We start from the raw sequence: 17,665 nt of genomic DNA on the forward strand, positions 1-17,665 counted from the left end.
TCACCGCAACCTCCGCCTCCTGGGTTCAGGCAATTCTCCTGCCTCAGCCTCCTGAGTAGCTGGGATTACAGGCACGTACCACCAATGGGCCCAGCTAATTTTTTGTATTTTTTGTAGAGACGGGGTTTCACCATGTTGACCAGGATGGTCTCGATCTCTTGACCTCGTGATCCACCCGCCTCGGCCTCCCAAAGTGCTGGGATTACAGGCGTGAGCCACCGCGCCCGACTGTTTTTTTTTTTTAATCTTTTATTTTAGGTTCATGGGTATGGGTGTGTTTTTATATAGGCAAACTTGTGTCAAATGCGTTTTTTTTTTGGACAGATTATTTTTTCACCCAGGTACTAAGCCTAGTACCCAATAGTTTTTTTATTTTTTATTTTTTTCTGCTCGTCTACCCTCCACCCTCAGGTAGGCTACAGTGTCTGTTGTTCCCCTCTGTGTCCACGTGTTCTCATGATTTAGCTTCCACTTATAAGTGAGAACATGTAGTATTTGGTTTTCTGTTCCTGTGTTTAAAGCCAGAGTTCATTCACCTATTGTTAATCACAATCTAAACGTCTCCCAGGAAAAGCATTCCTACTTGTGCACTGGGGCAAGCTTTAGCAGCAGTTAAATTATATTTGGATGGCCATGTTTTTGAGTTCTCTTTTTATAACTCAACTGGCCCAAACTCAGGAAGACATGCATTGAATTTTCACCTTTAAATCCCAACAGAGGGAGAGAGTAAAGATACAATTGACTAGAGTTTTGGTTCTTGACAAGGGTGATTTGGCAGTTTCTGGAAACATTCTTGGTTATAACCACTGGGTCGGGTGGGGTAGTGCCACTTGCAACTAGTGGATAGAGGCTCACTAAACATCCTTCAAAACCCAGTCCAGTCCCCCAATGCATAGAATTATCCAACTCCAAATGTCAGTAGTGTTGATTTAAGAAGCAGCAATTGAGAGATGACTCCAAAGCTTCCTTCGAGCTTTAAAACACTCTGGGAAAGAGTCTTTAAGTAATATGATAAATTGGAGTGAAGTGGGCACATAAACTAGTTTTCACAAAAAAGAAACAGTGGATGCAGATATAGAAAAATTTTAAGGCCGAGATGGGTGAATTGAGGGAAATGTATTGTTTACACTGACTCTTGATTCTTCTATATGAGTGATTCTCTACACATGAACTCTGAACCAGCAGCATCAGCATCATCTGGGAACTTGTTAGAAATGCAGATTCTTGGGCCCCACCCCAGACCTACTGAATCAGAGACTCTGGGGTTAGGACCCAACAATGTATGTTTCAGCAAGCCTTCCTGCAGATTCTGATGTTGCCAAAGTTTGACAATATTATTCTAGATCATATGCTGACCTTGTCCTAAGTTCTGTTGTGGTTCGTTATATCATATGCCTTCAAGAGTCAGTTTGATTACTGGGAGTAGCAGGGGTGATTGCATTGTAAGAGAGTTTATGAAGAAGGCCAGCTGGTCTGCAGGGGAGATGAGCTGGAGGTAATGCTTCCTGACAAGTCCATTTAGTGATTTTACTCTTCCATGGGATAGCTGCCATGAAGTGTTTTAAATACCAGCGCAATCAGGCATGCTGAGTGCTCAGCACAATGTTCGAGTAAGGGTTTAATTCTACTGGAAATGAAAGCAAAGTTGGGGGGCAGGTGGGTAGAGACAAGTAGGTTATAAAAAAAGATCTGAGGATCAGAATCCAAAGGATTCTCTTTCTTTTCTCACCCACTTTAAGACTTAATTGAATCCTGTTTGTCTCACTCACCCCACATCCCTCTCCTGATTTATTCCATTAAAAATCTCATTGCTTAAAGGTAAATCAGGATTCATCATTGTTAGTACTAGACTTGGTCCTTGCCATTCTAGGAACTGTTCAAAAAGCAAAGTACTAAACCATAAAATATGCCAGGCTACTTCACCATCCTTTTCTAAGATTTTAGGCCTCTTTCTCCTCCAAAAGCTATGCTGTGAGAGCCAGATGTGGCCACAATACTGTTTCTTCTTTTTGTGACTTGCATTCCAGCCCCTCGTTCCTGAAGGACCGCTTTTCTCTTTCTTTCTTTTCCTTCTTCTAACTCCCTAATGGCTAGTGGAGGGAAAGGTATGTTTAAATTTAAGGTAAAAACTGTTAGGAGAAAATACGGTGATAGATGAGTGGCAATGGGGTTTTCTCCGAGACATGACAATGAGGAAAGAAAACTTCCATGATAAATTTAGACTTGTCTTAAATTAAAGGAAGTGTCTGAGGTCATAACTGATGTGAGGGAAACATTAACCTAATTAACCTAATTACTAGCATCAATATATGTGGAAATAAGAGTGAGTAGATAAGAGAGTTTTTCTTGGTATCTTTAAAAGGTGAGACCAAATAGCAAAAATCTGGTACAGTTTCATAAATGGTAACGAGCTAGTGTAACTATGGGCTTCTGTATATATCAATCCATCTGTCCATCCATCCATCCATCCATCCATCCATCCATCCATTAAGCATATATTTATTAAGAATCTACTATATGCCAAGCACTGTTTTAGGGGCTTAGGATATAGAGGTGAATTAGATAGTCCAGCTCCTTTCCCATGGACCTTGGCACTTATATTTCGGTAGAGGACTCAAACTATAAACATGTGAACAAGTAAACAACATAATCACAGATGGTGGTAAGTGCCATGAGGGAGATTACAATGGTGATGAGATGAAGAGTAACTGAAGGAATGTATGTATGAACAACATAGTCTGGGAAGGCATCTCTGAGTGCTTCAGTTTTGAGTTGACACCTGAAGATTAAGAACATGTCAGCTATTCAGAGATGCAGAGGCAATGAAGAGGGACAGATGGGAATTTCAGGCATATATCAGGATCTTCTAGAAATCTGAACTCAGGAGCTACTTGAGTCTGTTAAGAAAAATTATCCATAACCTGCAAACAAGTCCAAGAGTGTGACTGTAAGCCCTTATAATGCCCCACTTAATCATAATTTAACAGGCCCATCCAAGGATGATATATTTTCCTATAAGAATTTACAATCGTTTATTTCTGCTATTTACTATTTATTATTAATAATTGAGGGTTCAGACTCTGGAAAGTTATATATGTTAAACTTGTATATGATGCAATGATTTCTTTCTGGTGTAAAGATGACCTTGAAGTTTATGGTTTATTGCCATAATGAATTTTGTATCTAGAAATCTTAGTCCTGTTTAAAGAAAAAGACTCTGTAAACTATATTCCCCAAAATGATCTTGGAGAAGTTTTATCTTTTTATTAGTTACCTTATTAATTAATGAGTTGAATGAAATTTTTGACACATATTCATTTGATAGTTCAATGAGAGTCATACTTTTAACTTCTTGAAAATTATACATTGACAAGACATGCCGTGGCTTACCTCAGAAGTTGGGAGTCAGAGATAGCTTTAATGAGTACATGAAAGCCTAGAATTATCTGTATTTTTAAGACCAAGCACCTTATTAACTTAATCAGACTCTTCAGACTTTTGAGTCTTTGAGTCACAACTGCTGACCAAAGTAGACTCTCTCCAGACTCCTCATGTGTCCTCGCCTTGATTTTTTTATGCTCACCAGATAACATATTTTGGTTGCTAATTTTGCTTCACAAGTATTCAGGTATCAGGAAAGAGGTCCCCTGTATGGAGCTTGATAATTACCGTTCTTGCAAAATTTATTTTTTTATTTATGTTTTATTAAATTTTTTGTAAATTACTATGTTGGCCTCCTGATTTATGCATCTGCCTTTTGCATGAGTCAATTCTTCCAGGTCCCACCAAGTCTGAGTGATTGGACAAAGCTGAGTTTCTGTACCATCAAAGAAGCTGAAGACTAGACCCAGTCAGATGGGGACCCTGAGTGGAGCCACACAGCATGAGGGGCCTCCATAGGCAACATGAGGGGGCATCTCTTCATCTCTAGCTGGTTTCTCTCTAAATTACATGGGTGGAGGTGGGGGTGATGGTCATTCTAACTTTCTTTTCTGCTGTTTCTTGATATTTGTTTTGTGTGCTCCACACAAAGTCCTGGCCTTCCTTAATCTTTTTGGTAAGTACAAACACTGCAGACAAGGTGGAATCTTACAAGTGCCATATCTTTGAGGATATGCTGATATCTCCTCCAGTTCCTGAGAAGGAAGGCCTATGGGATTGTTCTGCCAAGCATCTAAGAAAGGGCCATTTCCCTTTGCTTCAGGGACTCTTTCTTTATGAAAGCTGAACTTCTTCCTAAGAGACAGGTCTCTTCATGTTTTATTGGATGATTCTACTGACAATACTTTCCAGAAAAAAAAAGCCCAGGATGGCTGCAGCTTGTGATGTTTTCTTCTTTTTTAAACAACATTCTGGTTTAATGTTTAAAATGTGGGAGAGAAGTTGAATGCCCTACAGAAGCTAACTCAATGAAAAGGCCTCTTGGGATGTCAACCCAGTTTGTGAGAACCTTCCTATTGACAAGGCTAGGTTAAAAACAACATTTTCAAATCTGCAAAAATAAAAATTGACATCTTGAGGCAACTTTTTCAGTTTCTGTGTGAACAAAGTAGTGCAATAAACTATAGAGTAACTCACATTAAAAATATTTTTAACGAAATAAACAATCAACTAAGAGCGACCAGCATAGCCAGTGTTACCAGAACACAGCATTATTTAGACAGAGCAGTGAGTCCCATCAGTTTGAATTCTGACACAAAATTGCACTGACGACTTCTCAGAATTTCTACTCAGAATAATCCTTCCCTTCATCATTAAGCAACTTTATTCAGGTCCCATTTTTCCCCAAGTATCTTCCCAGTAACTGGTTAGCTATCCATTTTCAGTGCAGAAAGGGATGCAGATGGATTAAATAATGTGAGGAAACTACTTCCAGTTGCAGCAATTGCAATTTATTTAGATATACCTGCTCACTAGTAGGGAAGTGTTCACCCAGATAATACGAGGGCCACCTCTTTACTTTCAACTAGAGACTTCATCAGGGCACTGAATAGCATTTGATGCTTTTAGTTCAGACTTGCAAAATGTTTTCCAAAGATGACTTTTTTAAAAAACATTTTTTTAAAAATCAAAGACAGAGCAGGACCATGGACAATTTTCCCAATAAAACAGTTTTGCCAAGTTGTGCTGCCTCTTTCTGCTTCTTCCCTCATAATGGTTGGGCAAAGAAGGACCTCACCCTTTGACCACAAAGGTTTCCAAAAGGGAGGAATTTGGGAGTCAGAAAGAATCACTTAGGAGCTGCCATACCCTCATCCCAGATTGCTGAGAGAGAGCAAGAGCTATTATAGGTAAGGTATACCAGCTTCAGGCAAGAGTTAAACACACTTTAGTACAATAATGTCAGGCAGTTGTTTCACAAGGAGCAGATTCAAAGTCATGTGAATAGAAAAAAGATTTTTTCTAAATTTAATTTTTGTTGTGTTAAAAGATAGATAACATAACACTTGCCATTTATTTTTAAATGTACAGCTTTTTGGCATTAAGTATATTCACATTGTAGTGCAATGATTACCACCATCTTTGTTTAGAACTTTTCTTTTTTTGCCACTGAAACACTAACTCCCAAGATTCTTTTTTATGTAAGACCAGTTTATATGGTTTCTTGGAAAAAAACCAAACAAACCAGCACTTGCTTTGGCACGGTAGGCTCTCTTTTTAGATAGTGAGGAAATCAGATGTAATTCTCACTAATGAAAAAATTATTTTGACATTGAAGCACTGAGTGTTGACCTCATATGTAGAAGAGCCCATTCCTTCCCATTTGGAGTCATGAAAGACTGGTCAGAGGAGGGGTCCTATTAGCAGCAGAGGCTTGACAGATGAATGGGCAGAATTTTCTCCTTGGTGGATGGGAAGAATGATGTTTTTTTGAAGAAAAGGGGATGGGATACCAGAATGGGAAGACTAAAAATAAGGAGGAGGCTTGAAGAGAAGGAGAGGAGAGGTTGGGAAAGAATTGCTTTGGCCACATGTGTGTAGTGGCTACTCTTTTGAACAGTACAGATATAGAATATTTCCATTGTCACAGAAAGTTTTATTGGACTTTAGGTTCTGGTATGGAGTTTAGGTTCCAGAGTCATAAAGACTCGATCCTTTCAATGCCACTTACTAGCTCTGTGAAGTTAGGCTAGTTATTTAATCTTTATTAGTTTCAGTTTTCCCATTTGCAAAATGAGGATAATAAGAGTATCTCCCTGTGGAAGAGCCAGCCAATTCACCAAAAAATCTGTTTTCTTCTTTTTCTAGGCATCCTACTAGGCCATATTTCCCACTTTCTTTTGCAGTTTACTGCGGCTATGTGACTGAATTCTACTCATTGGAATATAGGCAGCAATGCTAGATGTTGTTTTCAGTTAAAACTTTTGGAGAGAGCCCTCTTCACATTTTTCCCCTTCTGCCTGTTGGAGGCCAACAAAAATAATTCCCTAAGATATGGATGAGCCACAAGATAGAAGCAACCTGAGTTGTTGAATTACTTCATGAAGGAGAGGCAAACATTGATATAAAGTTTTACTTTTGATTGTTATGTGAGCAAGAAATTAACTTCTATTACACAGGGGCTCTTTGTTACTGCGGCATTGCTTAACCTAGGATAATTACAGGGTTCAATGAGAAAATTTAATCAAAGTGCCCATCACAGTATCTGGTACCTGGTAAATGCTCAGTAAATATTAGCTGTTTTTAAAATAGTGAAGAGCAGATATTATAGAGCAGAAGACACCCAGGTTTAAACTAAGGCTGTGCAGACTAAGCTCTGTAATTATGAGCAATTTGCTAAAACACAGATTCTTAATTTCCTCATCTGTAAAATAAGATGATAACATTAATGGAAAGAAAGAATTATTAAAGTTGACAGAATATGTAGTTTTTCTCTCAATCAGAAGCCTCCTTGATTCCCGCATGATTTAACACTATTTGAGCTGGCTATTGCATTTTCATGCTGCAGTATTGATTTCCAATTTCAGTAGAGGCAGCCTGCTGTGCTCAGGGGTGCCATTTAGTTAAGTGGACTCAAGAATTCCTGTGCTATGGCTGATCCAATATAGAGACACCTCGATGAGTCTGCAATCAGGTAAATTCCAGGACATTTAGGCAGAATGAACTATTGACAGGCACAAAACCAGCAGCCCTCGAGTCCAGAAGGCTATAAAGAAGGCACTTGAATCCGACCAGATCTCAAGAAAACTCAAGAGGACCATGAGCCATCCAAGGATGTTTTTTCCCTTACAAATATGAGGCACATAGAGAAGAAGGTGAAATTGCTTTGAATTGCCTAAAAATGCCAGGTTCTTTGTTCCAGGTGTTTCCAACAATACTGAACATAGAAGTGGACTCCTCAATTCCAACTGCCTGTGTTTTGCACTAATAGTCATGAAATGTTTATGTAATTTAAGGAGTATCTAATGATTAAAGCCATTTCTATTGGTTTGGGGGAATTATGGGGCTAAATTGGGGCCAATGTCAAGGATTTAGATTTGGGGGTTGGAACCTGTCTCTTCCTTTCCAAGCAGTAAGAGCTAGAAGGTTTGTTAGAAAAAAAAATCAGCATGAAACAGAAAGAAAACAAACATGCAATTAATTCTAAAAGATCAGAGACAAAATAAGAGGTAAGTAGGGACCCAGGGGTTAAGAGTCACATGGGGATGGGAATAAAGGAGGAAGTTCCAAGGCAAACTCTGTGAATGAACTCAAATCCATTTGGCAGCAGTGTGTCAGTCTGGCTCAGAGAGGACAAAACAAAGACAGTTAATTTGTGGAGAAAATACTATTTCAATTGAGATGGCCTGGTCACTCATGAAATGAGAAATATATGAATAGTTGGATGTAATCAAAAGACAGATGTTAAGGATTTTTTATAGGAGGAAGAACAGAATGTACCCATATGCATATGCATATACACTCAGCTTCATAGTAAGGCATCAGAAACAGTGCTTAACTACATAAGGGTGGTGCCTGTAGTGAGTCAGCTAGGTTTAGAGAATCAGTAGAAAGACAGTATTTCTCTTTTTGCAATCTAACCATCTGACAAAGGGCTAATATCCAGAATCTATAAGGAACTTAAACAAATTTACAAGAGAAAAACAACCCCATCCAAAAGTGGGCAAAGGATATGAACAGACACTTCTCTCAAGAAGGCATTTATGCAGCCAAGAAACATGAAAAAAGCTCACCATCACTGCTCATTAGACAAATGCAAATCAAAACCACAATGAGATACCATCTCACGCCAGTTAGAATGTGATTATTAAAAAGTCAGGAAACAACAGATGCTGGTGACGTTGTGGAGAAATAGGAATGCTTTTATACTGTTGGTGGGAGTGTAAATTAGTCCAGCCATTGTGGAAGATAGTGTGGTGATTCCTCAAGGATCTAGAACCAGAAATACCATTTGACCCAGCAATCCCATTACAGGTATATACCCAAAAGATTATAAATCATTATACTACAAAGAAACATGCACACATACATTTATCACAGCTCTATTTACAACAGCAAAGACTTGGAACCAACCCAAATGCCCATTAATGATAGACTGGATAAAGAAAATGTGGCACATATACACCATGGAATACTATGCAGCCATTAAAAACGAGTTCATGTCCTTTGCAGGGACATGGATGAATCTGGAAGCCATCCTTCTCAGCAAGCTAACACAAGAACAGAAAAGCAAACACCACATGTTCTCACTCATAAGTGGGAGTGGAACAATGAGAAGACACGTACACAGGGAGGGAACATCACACACCAGGACCTGTCGGGAGGTGGGAGGCAAGGGGAGGGAGAGCAATCAGGACAAATACCTAATGCATGTGGGGCTTAAAACCTAGATGATGGGTCGATAGGTACAGCAAACCACCAGGGCACATGTATACCTATGTAACAAACATGCATGTTCTGCACATGTATCCCAGAACTTAAAGTTAAAAAAAAAAATTCTCGATGTGTGCTTGGCCAATGGCTTGTAACAGCATTGTTTATGAAAATTGTTAAATGAAGACTCCAGGACCCCTGAGTGTGGGATTCTGATTTAATAGAACACTTTTCTGATTGTCTGGGAATCCAGCTTTGAGGGTGTCAGAAGGCAACTCAAGAACATGGCTGTTTTAAATCAACCAGGTGTGGCAGCCTAAGACAGAGAGTGCAAAGAACAAGCGAGATGAATTATGGGTGAAATGTCACTCAGGGGTTGCTGTAGACTTGTATTTGGGCCTCCTTTCATCCCTTAGTGGGTTCCTGTGTCTTACTCACTTCTGCTTGGACTTTTGGGACCTGCTTCTCCTCCTCTTCTGCTATTTCCTTTGCTGTGTCATAGCCTCAGTTAATAACCCGGGCCTCTCTCCTACATAAGGTATGGGGCGAACTGATCCAGAAACAACTGGTGCTATCACCTTAGTTTCCCCTTCAAGGCAAATAGCTCCTATCAACCATATTCTGAATGCCTGATGAACTTTGTATAGGGGAAATATCCACGTTACTTGTGTGGTCTGAAAATTAGAGAAACAGATAGAAAATGGCCCTATAATAAATGTGATTAAATGGTCTCAGGGTGCTTATATGGTGTTTGTTAAGATTGTTCTGACACATTTTTCCACAGTGCTAGGCATAATTGGGTTGTGAATAAATACTTGCTGAGAGAACCCTCTCACCTTTTTCTTTTCCAAGAACACTCTGTAAGAATCTATTCTGAACATCAGCATTGCCTCCCAAAGAAGATGTTCTGGGTATTAACAATTTGTTAATCAAATCAAAGAAAATGATTAATTCCATATTTCCTAGAATCAAAAGGTACATGCTTTCTTAAAATCATACATTGATAAGGAAGCACTGTGTTATAGTTTTACTGAGAAACCTTCCTTTAGTGTCTCACTTTATGATATGTTACATACTGACAAATCTTACTTCTGTTAAATATTAAATAATGATAAATAAATCATTCTGGTTGAAAAGGTCAAGAAGTATGCTGATCAGGATGATTTACTTTCTAATAAGTATAATACAATAAAATACAGGCAGTGCAATCTGATTAAAACAACATTGAATTTGACATTTAACAACATGGGTTTTTGAGTCCCAGTTTCCTCATCTGTAAAATGAAGACAATGGAACCTGCCTCACAATGTGGTTAGAAGTAAATGAAATTATGATTTTGGTAAGGGCTTTATAAACTCTAATATGCTGTAGAAATAATATATATTGGGTCTTTTTATCCTAGAATATGATATGTCTAGGATGCCATAGAAAGTGGTAGTGTAATGTCTTTTATACAGTTCAGAAGACATTTTAGCATATTGTGGTGTTGTCTCTAGGGTTACCATAACTAGTAAGAATATTATCTGAATATTTAAGGTATTTAATTGTATTCAATATCATAGGTATTTAAGGCTCAGTAGATATGGCTGAGAAAGCACTGACTATCTGATACCTTTAAAGTTACATTAAAAAATGAATCCCAGCTGGGTGCAGTGGCTCACACATGAAATCCCAGTACTTTAGGAGGCTGAGGGAGAGTACTGTTTGAGCCCAGAAGCTTGAGAACAGCTTGGGCAACATAGCAAGGCTCTGTCTCTACAAAAAAAATTAACATGTCAAAATTAATGGAGAAACACTGTAGAATTTTCTACTATGTTCATGTATAAGACAAGGAGGCCGTCTACCTCCATTGCCATCTGTCACATTGAGGGTATTAGAAGAAAAAAAGGGGTACAGATAAAAACTATCTGCATTTTCAAGTAGTATGATTATATATTTGGGAAAAAAACAGGTTGGGCACAGTGGTTCACACCTGTAATCCCAGCACTTTGGGAGGCTGAGGTGGGTGAATCACTTGAGGTCAGGAGTTTGAGACCAGCCTGGCCAACATGGTGAAACACCGTCTCTACTAAAAATATAAAAATTAGCTGGGCATGGTGGCACATGCCTGTAATCCCAGCTACTCAGGAGGCCAAGGAAGGAGAATCACTTGAACCCGGGAGGCAGAGGTTGCAGCAAGCCTAGATCATGCCACTGTACTCCAGCCTGGGCGACAGAGCAAGACTCTGTCTCAGACAAAAAAAAAAAAAAAGGAAAAAGGAAAAGAAAAAAACAAAGTTAATAGGGAAATTATTATAAACAATAAGATAACTTAAAAATATTAGTTTAAGAAAAAGTGTGATGACCTTCATACATACAAACAATAGTCAGAAGTTCTAATAGGTACATAGAAAATAAGAGAAAAAACATTAAGCACTCCTGAAAAATACAGGAGGAGACTTAAATGAAAATACATGCCATATTCTAGGATAGGAAAACTCAATATTATAAAGAGAAAATTGTGCCTAATTCACAAGTTAAATGCAATCTCTATAAAATATTATCAAGTTTTGGGTTTTCTTTTTCTGGTATTAAATAAGTTGTTTATAAAGCTCAATGAAAAAAAACAGGTAAAATATCCAGGAAACCCCTTAAAAAGGCAAGGAATACAGAGGTGGGTATGGCTAGCTCTATCAAGTATTAAAATATGCTACAAAATGTAACACACAAAATATTCTGCAAAATGAGGGTAACAGGTAGAAGAGACAGGAATGGAAGCTAATCTTTTGTGAATATACCCTGTTTTGCAGTTTTAACTTTGGAACCATGTAAACCTTTAATATAAGATAAAATTATATTTGAAAAAAATATCTAAAAATTGAAAACAAAGTAAAACAAATGAACCTGACTGTTCCATGGGCTAGAGGTCTAACAATGGAAAGGGATGATTTCAAGAGACATTAAAACATGGCTCTGCATCCATAGAAATATATATGTAATAAAGAAAAAGAACTGTAAAATTGATTTAGTTTAAAAATTCATTTCAGAAAGCAAGGATGTTATTAAACATTACTAAGTTTATATTAAAATAATTCAACAGCCAACCTGAAAAATGTTTTGATTGGCCAAATATGGGACAACTTAAGATTGCAAAGGAATTATAATAACTGAAATAGATAGAAACACTCAAATATATCAAAAATTCATAAATTTTTAATAATACTGTGGCATTTTTGCCAGAAAACAGACCCTGAAATCTGATCAAGTTCCAAATACTCATTTATAGGAAACACGGAAAGTGAGAAATGCTATTGGGACAAACCAGCCTGATTTCTTCGCTAAGTAAATTACAAGGGGGAAAAAAAGAGGGAGCGAGAACAAACTGATTAAAGGAGGCTTCTCTCACAGAGACATGTAGTCTATCTCCTCTCCCTTTAAATCTGTAATGAACATGTGACTTGCTTTGACCTAGACTGTGGAGGAAGTGACCTGTGGGAGTTCTAAGCCTAGGCTGTAAAGAGGTCTTATGGGGTTCCATTCTTGCATTCTTTGAACCCTAAGATTCACTGTGTGTGTAAGTCCAAGCTGGCCTGCTGGATGATGATAGCCATATGGCCCCACCCCTCCTCTCATTCCAGATGACAGCCAGCCAACCCCTAGAAGAACCACTCTACTCATGGGTAGCTGACCACAAATGCTTGAGAAAGTCCAGGCAAGACCAACAGAAGAACTACCTAGATTAGTTCAGACCAACTTGCCAGTACTTAGAATCATAAGCTAAATAAATGCTTCTTGTTTGAAGCAACTAAACTTTGCATTATTCGGCTATGCAATAGTAGATCATTGATATGACACTATTTTCATTTTTATAAGTCTCAATTATACCCTGAACTTACTGCTATAGTTTTGTTTTTCAGAAGACACGGGTTTTGCCTCTTGACATACACAGTTGGAATTTATTTGGGACTTTCATATGAGCTTCAATGGCTCCAGCAGAAGAACTAGCCCTAGTTTCTTCTATCAAGATGCTAAAAGATGAGAGGGTTGGGTACATTGTAAAGAAAATTTTGGGTTTGTCAATATTATTTTGAAAAGGAAGAGGAGGATTAAATACATTTTTTAAAAATCACATTTTTTGGACACAGATTTCTGACCTTCAGCCGGCGGTCTGGGTCTCCGCTGCATAGAGAATTTACGGATACTTTGAATGATTTCCAGGCTGGGCTTAAGTTATTCATCACAACCTGGGAAAAGAAAGAGAGGAGTGGTGAGTTGGGGAGAAATGCTTGACATTTTCGCATTTCCACATTAAAACTGCTTGAGGAAACCATTGTGATGCCTATGAAAAGAACAATAGCCTGGAAAAGGCCCCTTAATAAAAACCTGATGTAGTAAATCTTTTAAGGGTGCCCTCTAAGCAGGTCATTACCAGCAGAACTCCTGCGGTCACTGTCCTGGCTGTTGTTTCATGAATAATGCCAATAATATTTCCCAGTATGTGGATGCTGAGAATAATCCCTTCTTTATCAAAAGGGGATGAAATTAAGGAGGTAGGGTTGCCTCTGGCCATTGATAGAGGACTTTCAGTTCTGTAGGACTGTCAGTCTTATGGTATAAATTCTCTTCTTTTGGGGTCAGCAGAGGTAAAGACTCTTAGCAGGGGTGAAGGGTACAGCAAGACAATTCTGCTGCTAAATAATTGCATGGTCTGGTAATCTGTGACCTTGAGTCACATCAGATTGCAAGTCAAAAGAAGTTTCTATGATAAAAATCCCAGGACCATTCTTATACCAGCTTATAGCCAACTCGATTAGAATATCCTGGAAAGGCAGGACAGGGCAGATCTTAAGATTATAATCTATGTCTATATAACATAGGAAAGCCCTTTTAAAAACCACTTTACTAACCACAAACGTGGCTAATACTGGCCTAAATATCTATATGAGTCAAATCTTATCCTGCCATCACTATGGTTCAAATAATTTAATTTGGTTCAGAATGTATGAGTAGTTGCTCTGTGCCTAGCATTGTACTGTGTACTCAAGGGCAGGGGTTCCCAAAGTGTGGTTCCTGGACCAGCAGGAGCTGCATCACCTGAAAACTTCTTAAAAACACAAATTTCTTGGGAGGCCGAGGCGGGTGGATCTCGAGGTCAACAGATAGAGACCATCCTGGTCAACACGGTGAAACCCCGTCTCTACTAAAAATACAAAAAATTAGCTGGGCATGGTGAGGCGTGCCTGTAATCCCAGCTACTCAGGAGGCTGAGGCAGGAGAATTGCCTGAACCCAGGAGGCGGAGGTTGCGGTGAGCCAAGATCGCGCCATTGCACTCCAGCCTGGGTAACGAGAGCGAAATTCCGTCTCAAAAAAAAAAAAAAAAAAAAAAAAAGCAAATTTCTAGGCCCCAACCAGACCTACTGACAGACACTCTGGAGGTAGGCCTCCTAGGTTATTCTGAGGCACAAAGTTTCAGAACCACTGCTCTAGGAGATATACAAATAAAGTTAAATGGAATTCGGTCATATTGATTTTTCTACTTGGGAAGACTTTAGTTAGTGGAAGTCCTAGAGTTTTTATTATTACTAGTTTTTGAGATGGAGTTTCACTCTTGTTGCTCAGGCTGGAGTGAAATGGCATGATCTTGGCTCACCACAACCTCCACCTCCTGGATTCAAGTGATTCTCCTGCCTCAGCCTCCCAAGTAGCTGGGATTACAGTCATGCACCACCACACTCAGCTAATTTTGTATTTTTAGTAGAGATGGGGTTTCACCATGTTGGCCAGGCTGGTCTCGAACTCCTGACCTCAGGTGATTCACTCGCCTTGGTCTCCCAAAGTGCTGGGATTACAGGCATAAGCCACCACGCCCAGCCTAGGATTTTTTTTTTTTAAATGAACTATCTATCTAAATAACATAATTAATTTACAAGTGATTCCCCCTTCTACCGGATTCCTTAATGTAACTAGATCCTAGACTCATTATTAAATTTCTTCTAATGCATTGAAGTGGAGAAATAATGTTTCTGTGTGATTCTGTCATGTGTCCTAATACCCTGAGGATGATTAAAGTGATAACAAGAAGGAAAATTAGGTAAAATTGTTTGGGTTAATATAAATTTCCCAACTTTATATGAAAATGCTAAAAAGTGAAGATGCTTCATGCAACAGTCTTGAAAAACTCAACTGCAACTAGAAATTTTCTCTGAAATTAAAATCTTTACGTGTGGGTGTGTGTATGGGTATACACATATGGTTGTGTGTGTGTACCTGCAGGCTACCCACAAGTGAACAGTTTTGCCTGGTCTTTATTTTGTATCTACAGAGAAAGCAAGAGAAATCAATGTCATGTTGCTTGACTCATTGGAAAACATTGCAATCATGTTTCTTGTGAGACTTTAGGAGCACCTCAGCATTAAAGGGGGGAAATCATAGAAATTCTTGAGAATAGGAGAATTTACCCATATTGATAATGAGAAGAATGCTCTTGGGAGCAAAGGAGAGGAGGTTCTGGAAGAGAAGTACAGCAATAGTTATCATTTCAATTTTCTATTTTTTTAGTTACCTGTTATCTGAAGAATTTATCCTTTCTTTGTGTTACAAACATTCCACTTATACTGTTTCAGTTATTATAAAATGTATAATTAATTATTGTTGACTGCAGTCACCCTATTGTTCTGTCAAATACTGGATCTTATTCATTCTATCTAACTAGATATTTTGGACTCATTAACCATTCCTACTTCCCTCCTCCCCCACTACCCTTCCCAGCCTCTGCTATCCGTCATTCTATTTTCTATCTCCATGAGTTCAATTGTTTTAATATTTAACTCCCACAAATAAGTGAGAACATCTGAAGTTTGTCTTTCTGTGCTTGGCTTATTTTTTTTAATATAAAGATCTCCAGCTTTATCCATGTTGTTACAAATAATTTGTAACAACATGGATAAAACTGAAGTTTTATACAGTGGAGTACACTGAATAGTACTTTTAGGAGTACTGACTAGTATTCTACTGTGTATATGTGCCACATATTCTTTATTCATTCATCTGTTGATAGACTTGTAGGTTGCTTCCAAATCCTAGCTATTATGGATAGTGCTGCAATAAATATAGGAGGGCGGATATCTCCTGTATATACTGATTTCCTTTCTTTTGGGTATATATCTACATTGGCAGTGTGAATCCTGGGTCATGTGGTTGTTCTATTTTTAGTTTTTCGAGAAACCTCCAAACTGTTCTCCACAATGATTATACTAATTTACATTTCCACCAACAGTGTATGATGGTTCCTTTTTCTCTGCATCATTGCCAGTATTTGTTATTGCCTGTCTTTTGAATTTATCCAAAAAAGCTAATCTTAAATGAAGTGAGTAATATCTCATCGTAGTTTTGTTCTGCATATCTCTGATGATCAGTGATGTTGAGCACGTTTTCACATACGTATTTGCCATCTGTATGTCTTCTTTTGAGAAATGTTTATTCAGATCTTTTGCCCATTTCCAAACTGAATTATTAGATTTTTTTCTCATAGAGTTGTTTGAGCTCCTTACAAATGTTGGTTATTAACCCCTTGTCAGATGGATAGTTTGCAAATATTTTCTCTTATCTGTGGACTTTCTCTTCACTTTGTTGATTGCTTCCTTTGCAGTGCAGAAGTTTTTTTTAACTTGAAGTGATCCCATTTGTCCGTTTTTACTTTGGTTGCTTATGCTTGTGAGGTATTATTCAAAAAATCTTTACCCAGTCTAATGACTGGAAGAGTTTCCCTAATGATTTCTATTAGTATTTTCACAGTTCAAAGTCCTAAATTTATGTCTTTCATCCATTTTGATTTGATTTTTGTATATGGTAAGAGACGGGGGTCTAGTTTCATTCTTCTACATATTGGTATCCAGTTTTCTCAGCACCATTTATTCGAGGGACTATTCTTTCCGCAGCGTCTGTTCTTGGCACCTTTGTCAAAAATGATTTGAATGTACATGTATGAATTTGTTTCTGGGCTCTCTTTCTGTTCCATGGGTGTATGTGTCTGTTTTTATGCCAGTACCATGTGGTTTTGGTTACTATCGCTCTGTAGTATAAATTAAAGTCAAGTAATGTGAGTCCTCCAGTTTTGTTCTTTTTGCTTAGGATAGCTTTGACTATTCTGGGTCTTTCATAGTTTCATATAAATTTTAGGATTGTGTTTTCTAGTTCTGTGAAGAATGTCATTGGTATTTTGATAAGGATTGCATTGACTCTGTAGATTGCTTTGGGTAGTATGCACATTTTAATAATACTAATTCTTCTAATCCCTGAACATGGAATATTTTTCCATTGTATTGTGTCCTCTTCAGTTTCTTTCATTAATATATCATAGTTTTCATTGTAGAGATCTTTCACTTCTTTGGTTAAGTAAATTCCTAGGTCTTATATTTTATTTGTAGCTATTATAAATGGGATTACTTTCATGATTTCTTTTTCAGATTGCTGCTGGAATATAGAAATGCTATTGATTTTTGTATGTTGATGTTGCATCTGCAGCTTTACTGAGTTTATTAGTTTTTTTTTTTTTTGAGACGGAGTTTCACTCGTTACCCAGGCTGGAGTGCAATGGCGTGATCTCGGCTCACTGCAACCTCTGCCTCCTGAGTTCAGGCAATTCCCCTGCCTCAGCCTCCTGAGTAGCTGGGATTACAGGCACGCGCCACCATGCCCAGCTAATTTTTTGTATTAGTAGAGACAGGGTTTCACCATGTTGACCAGGATGGTCTCGATCTCTTGACCTCGTGATCCACCCGCCTCGGCCTCCCAAAGTGCTGGGATTACAGGCTTGAGCTGGTAGAGTCTTTAGGTTGTTCCAAATATAAGATCTTATCATCTGCAAACAA

The 17,665-nt window shown here is 38.2% G+C and overlaps 1 protein-coding gene across 2 annotated transcripts in view; it reads right to left on the reverse strand.

The window, feature by feature from the left end:
* Positions 1-17,665, reverse strand: part of CPNE4 (copine 4) — a 490,322-nt gene that overhangs the window by 116,241 nt on the left and 356,416 nt on the right. For both annotated transcript variants that reach the window (XM_012451237.2, XM_012451238.2), the window contains exon 7: positions 12,948-13,037. In XM_012451237.2, the coding sequence (XP_012306660.1) occupies positions 12,948-13,037 (90 nt within the window). The remainder of the gene's footprint in view (positions 1-12,947; positions 13,038-17,665) is intronic.

Source organism: Aotus nancymaae, unplaced genomic scaffold (assembly GCF_030222135.1).
Source record: "Aotus nancymaae isolate 86718 unplaced genomic scaffold, 86718_ANA_hifiasm-v0.15.2.pri h1tg000019l, whole genome shotgun sequence".
NCBI lineage: Eukaryota > Metazoa > Chordata > Mammalia > Primates > Aotidae > Aotus > Aotus nancymaae.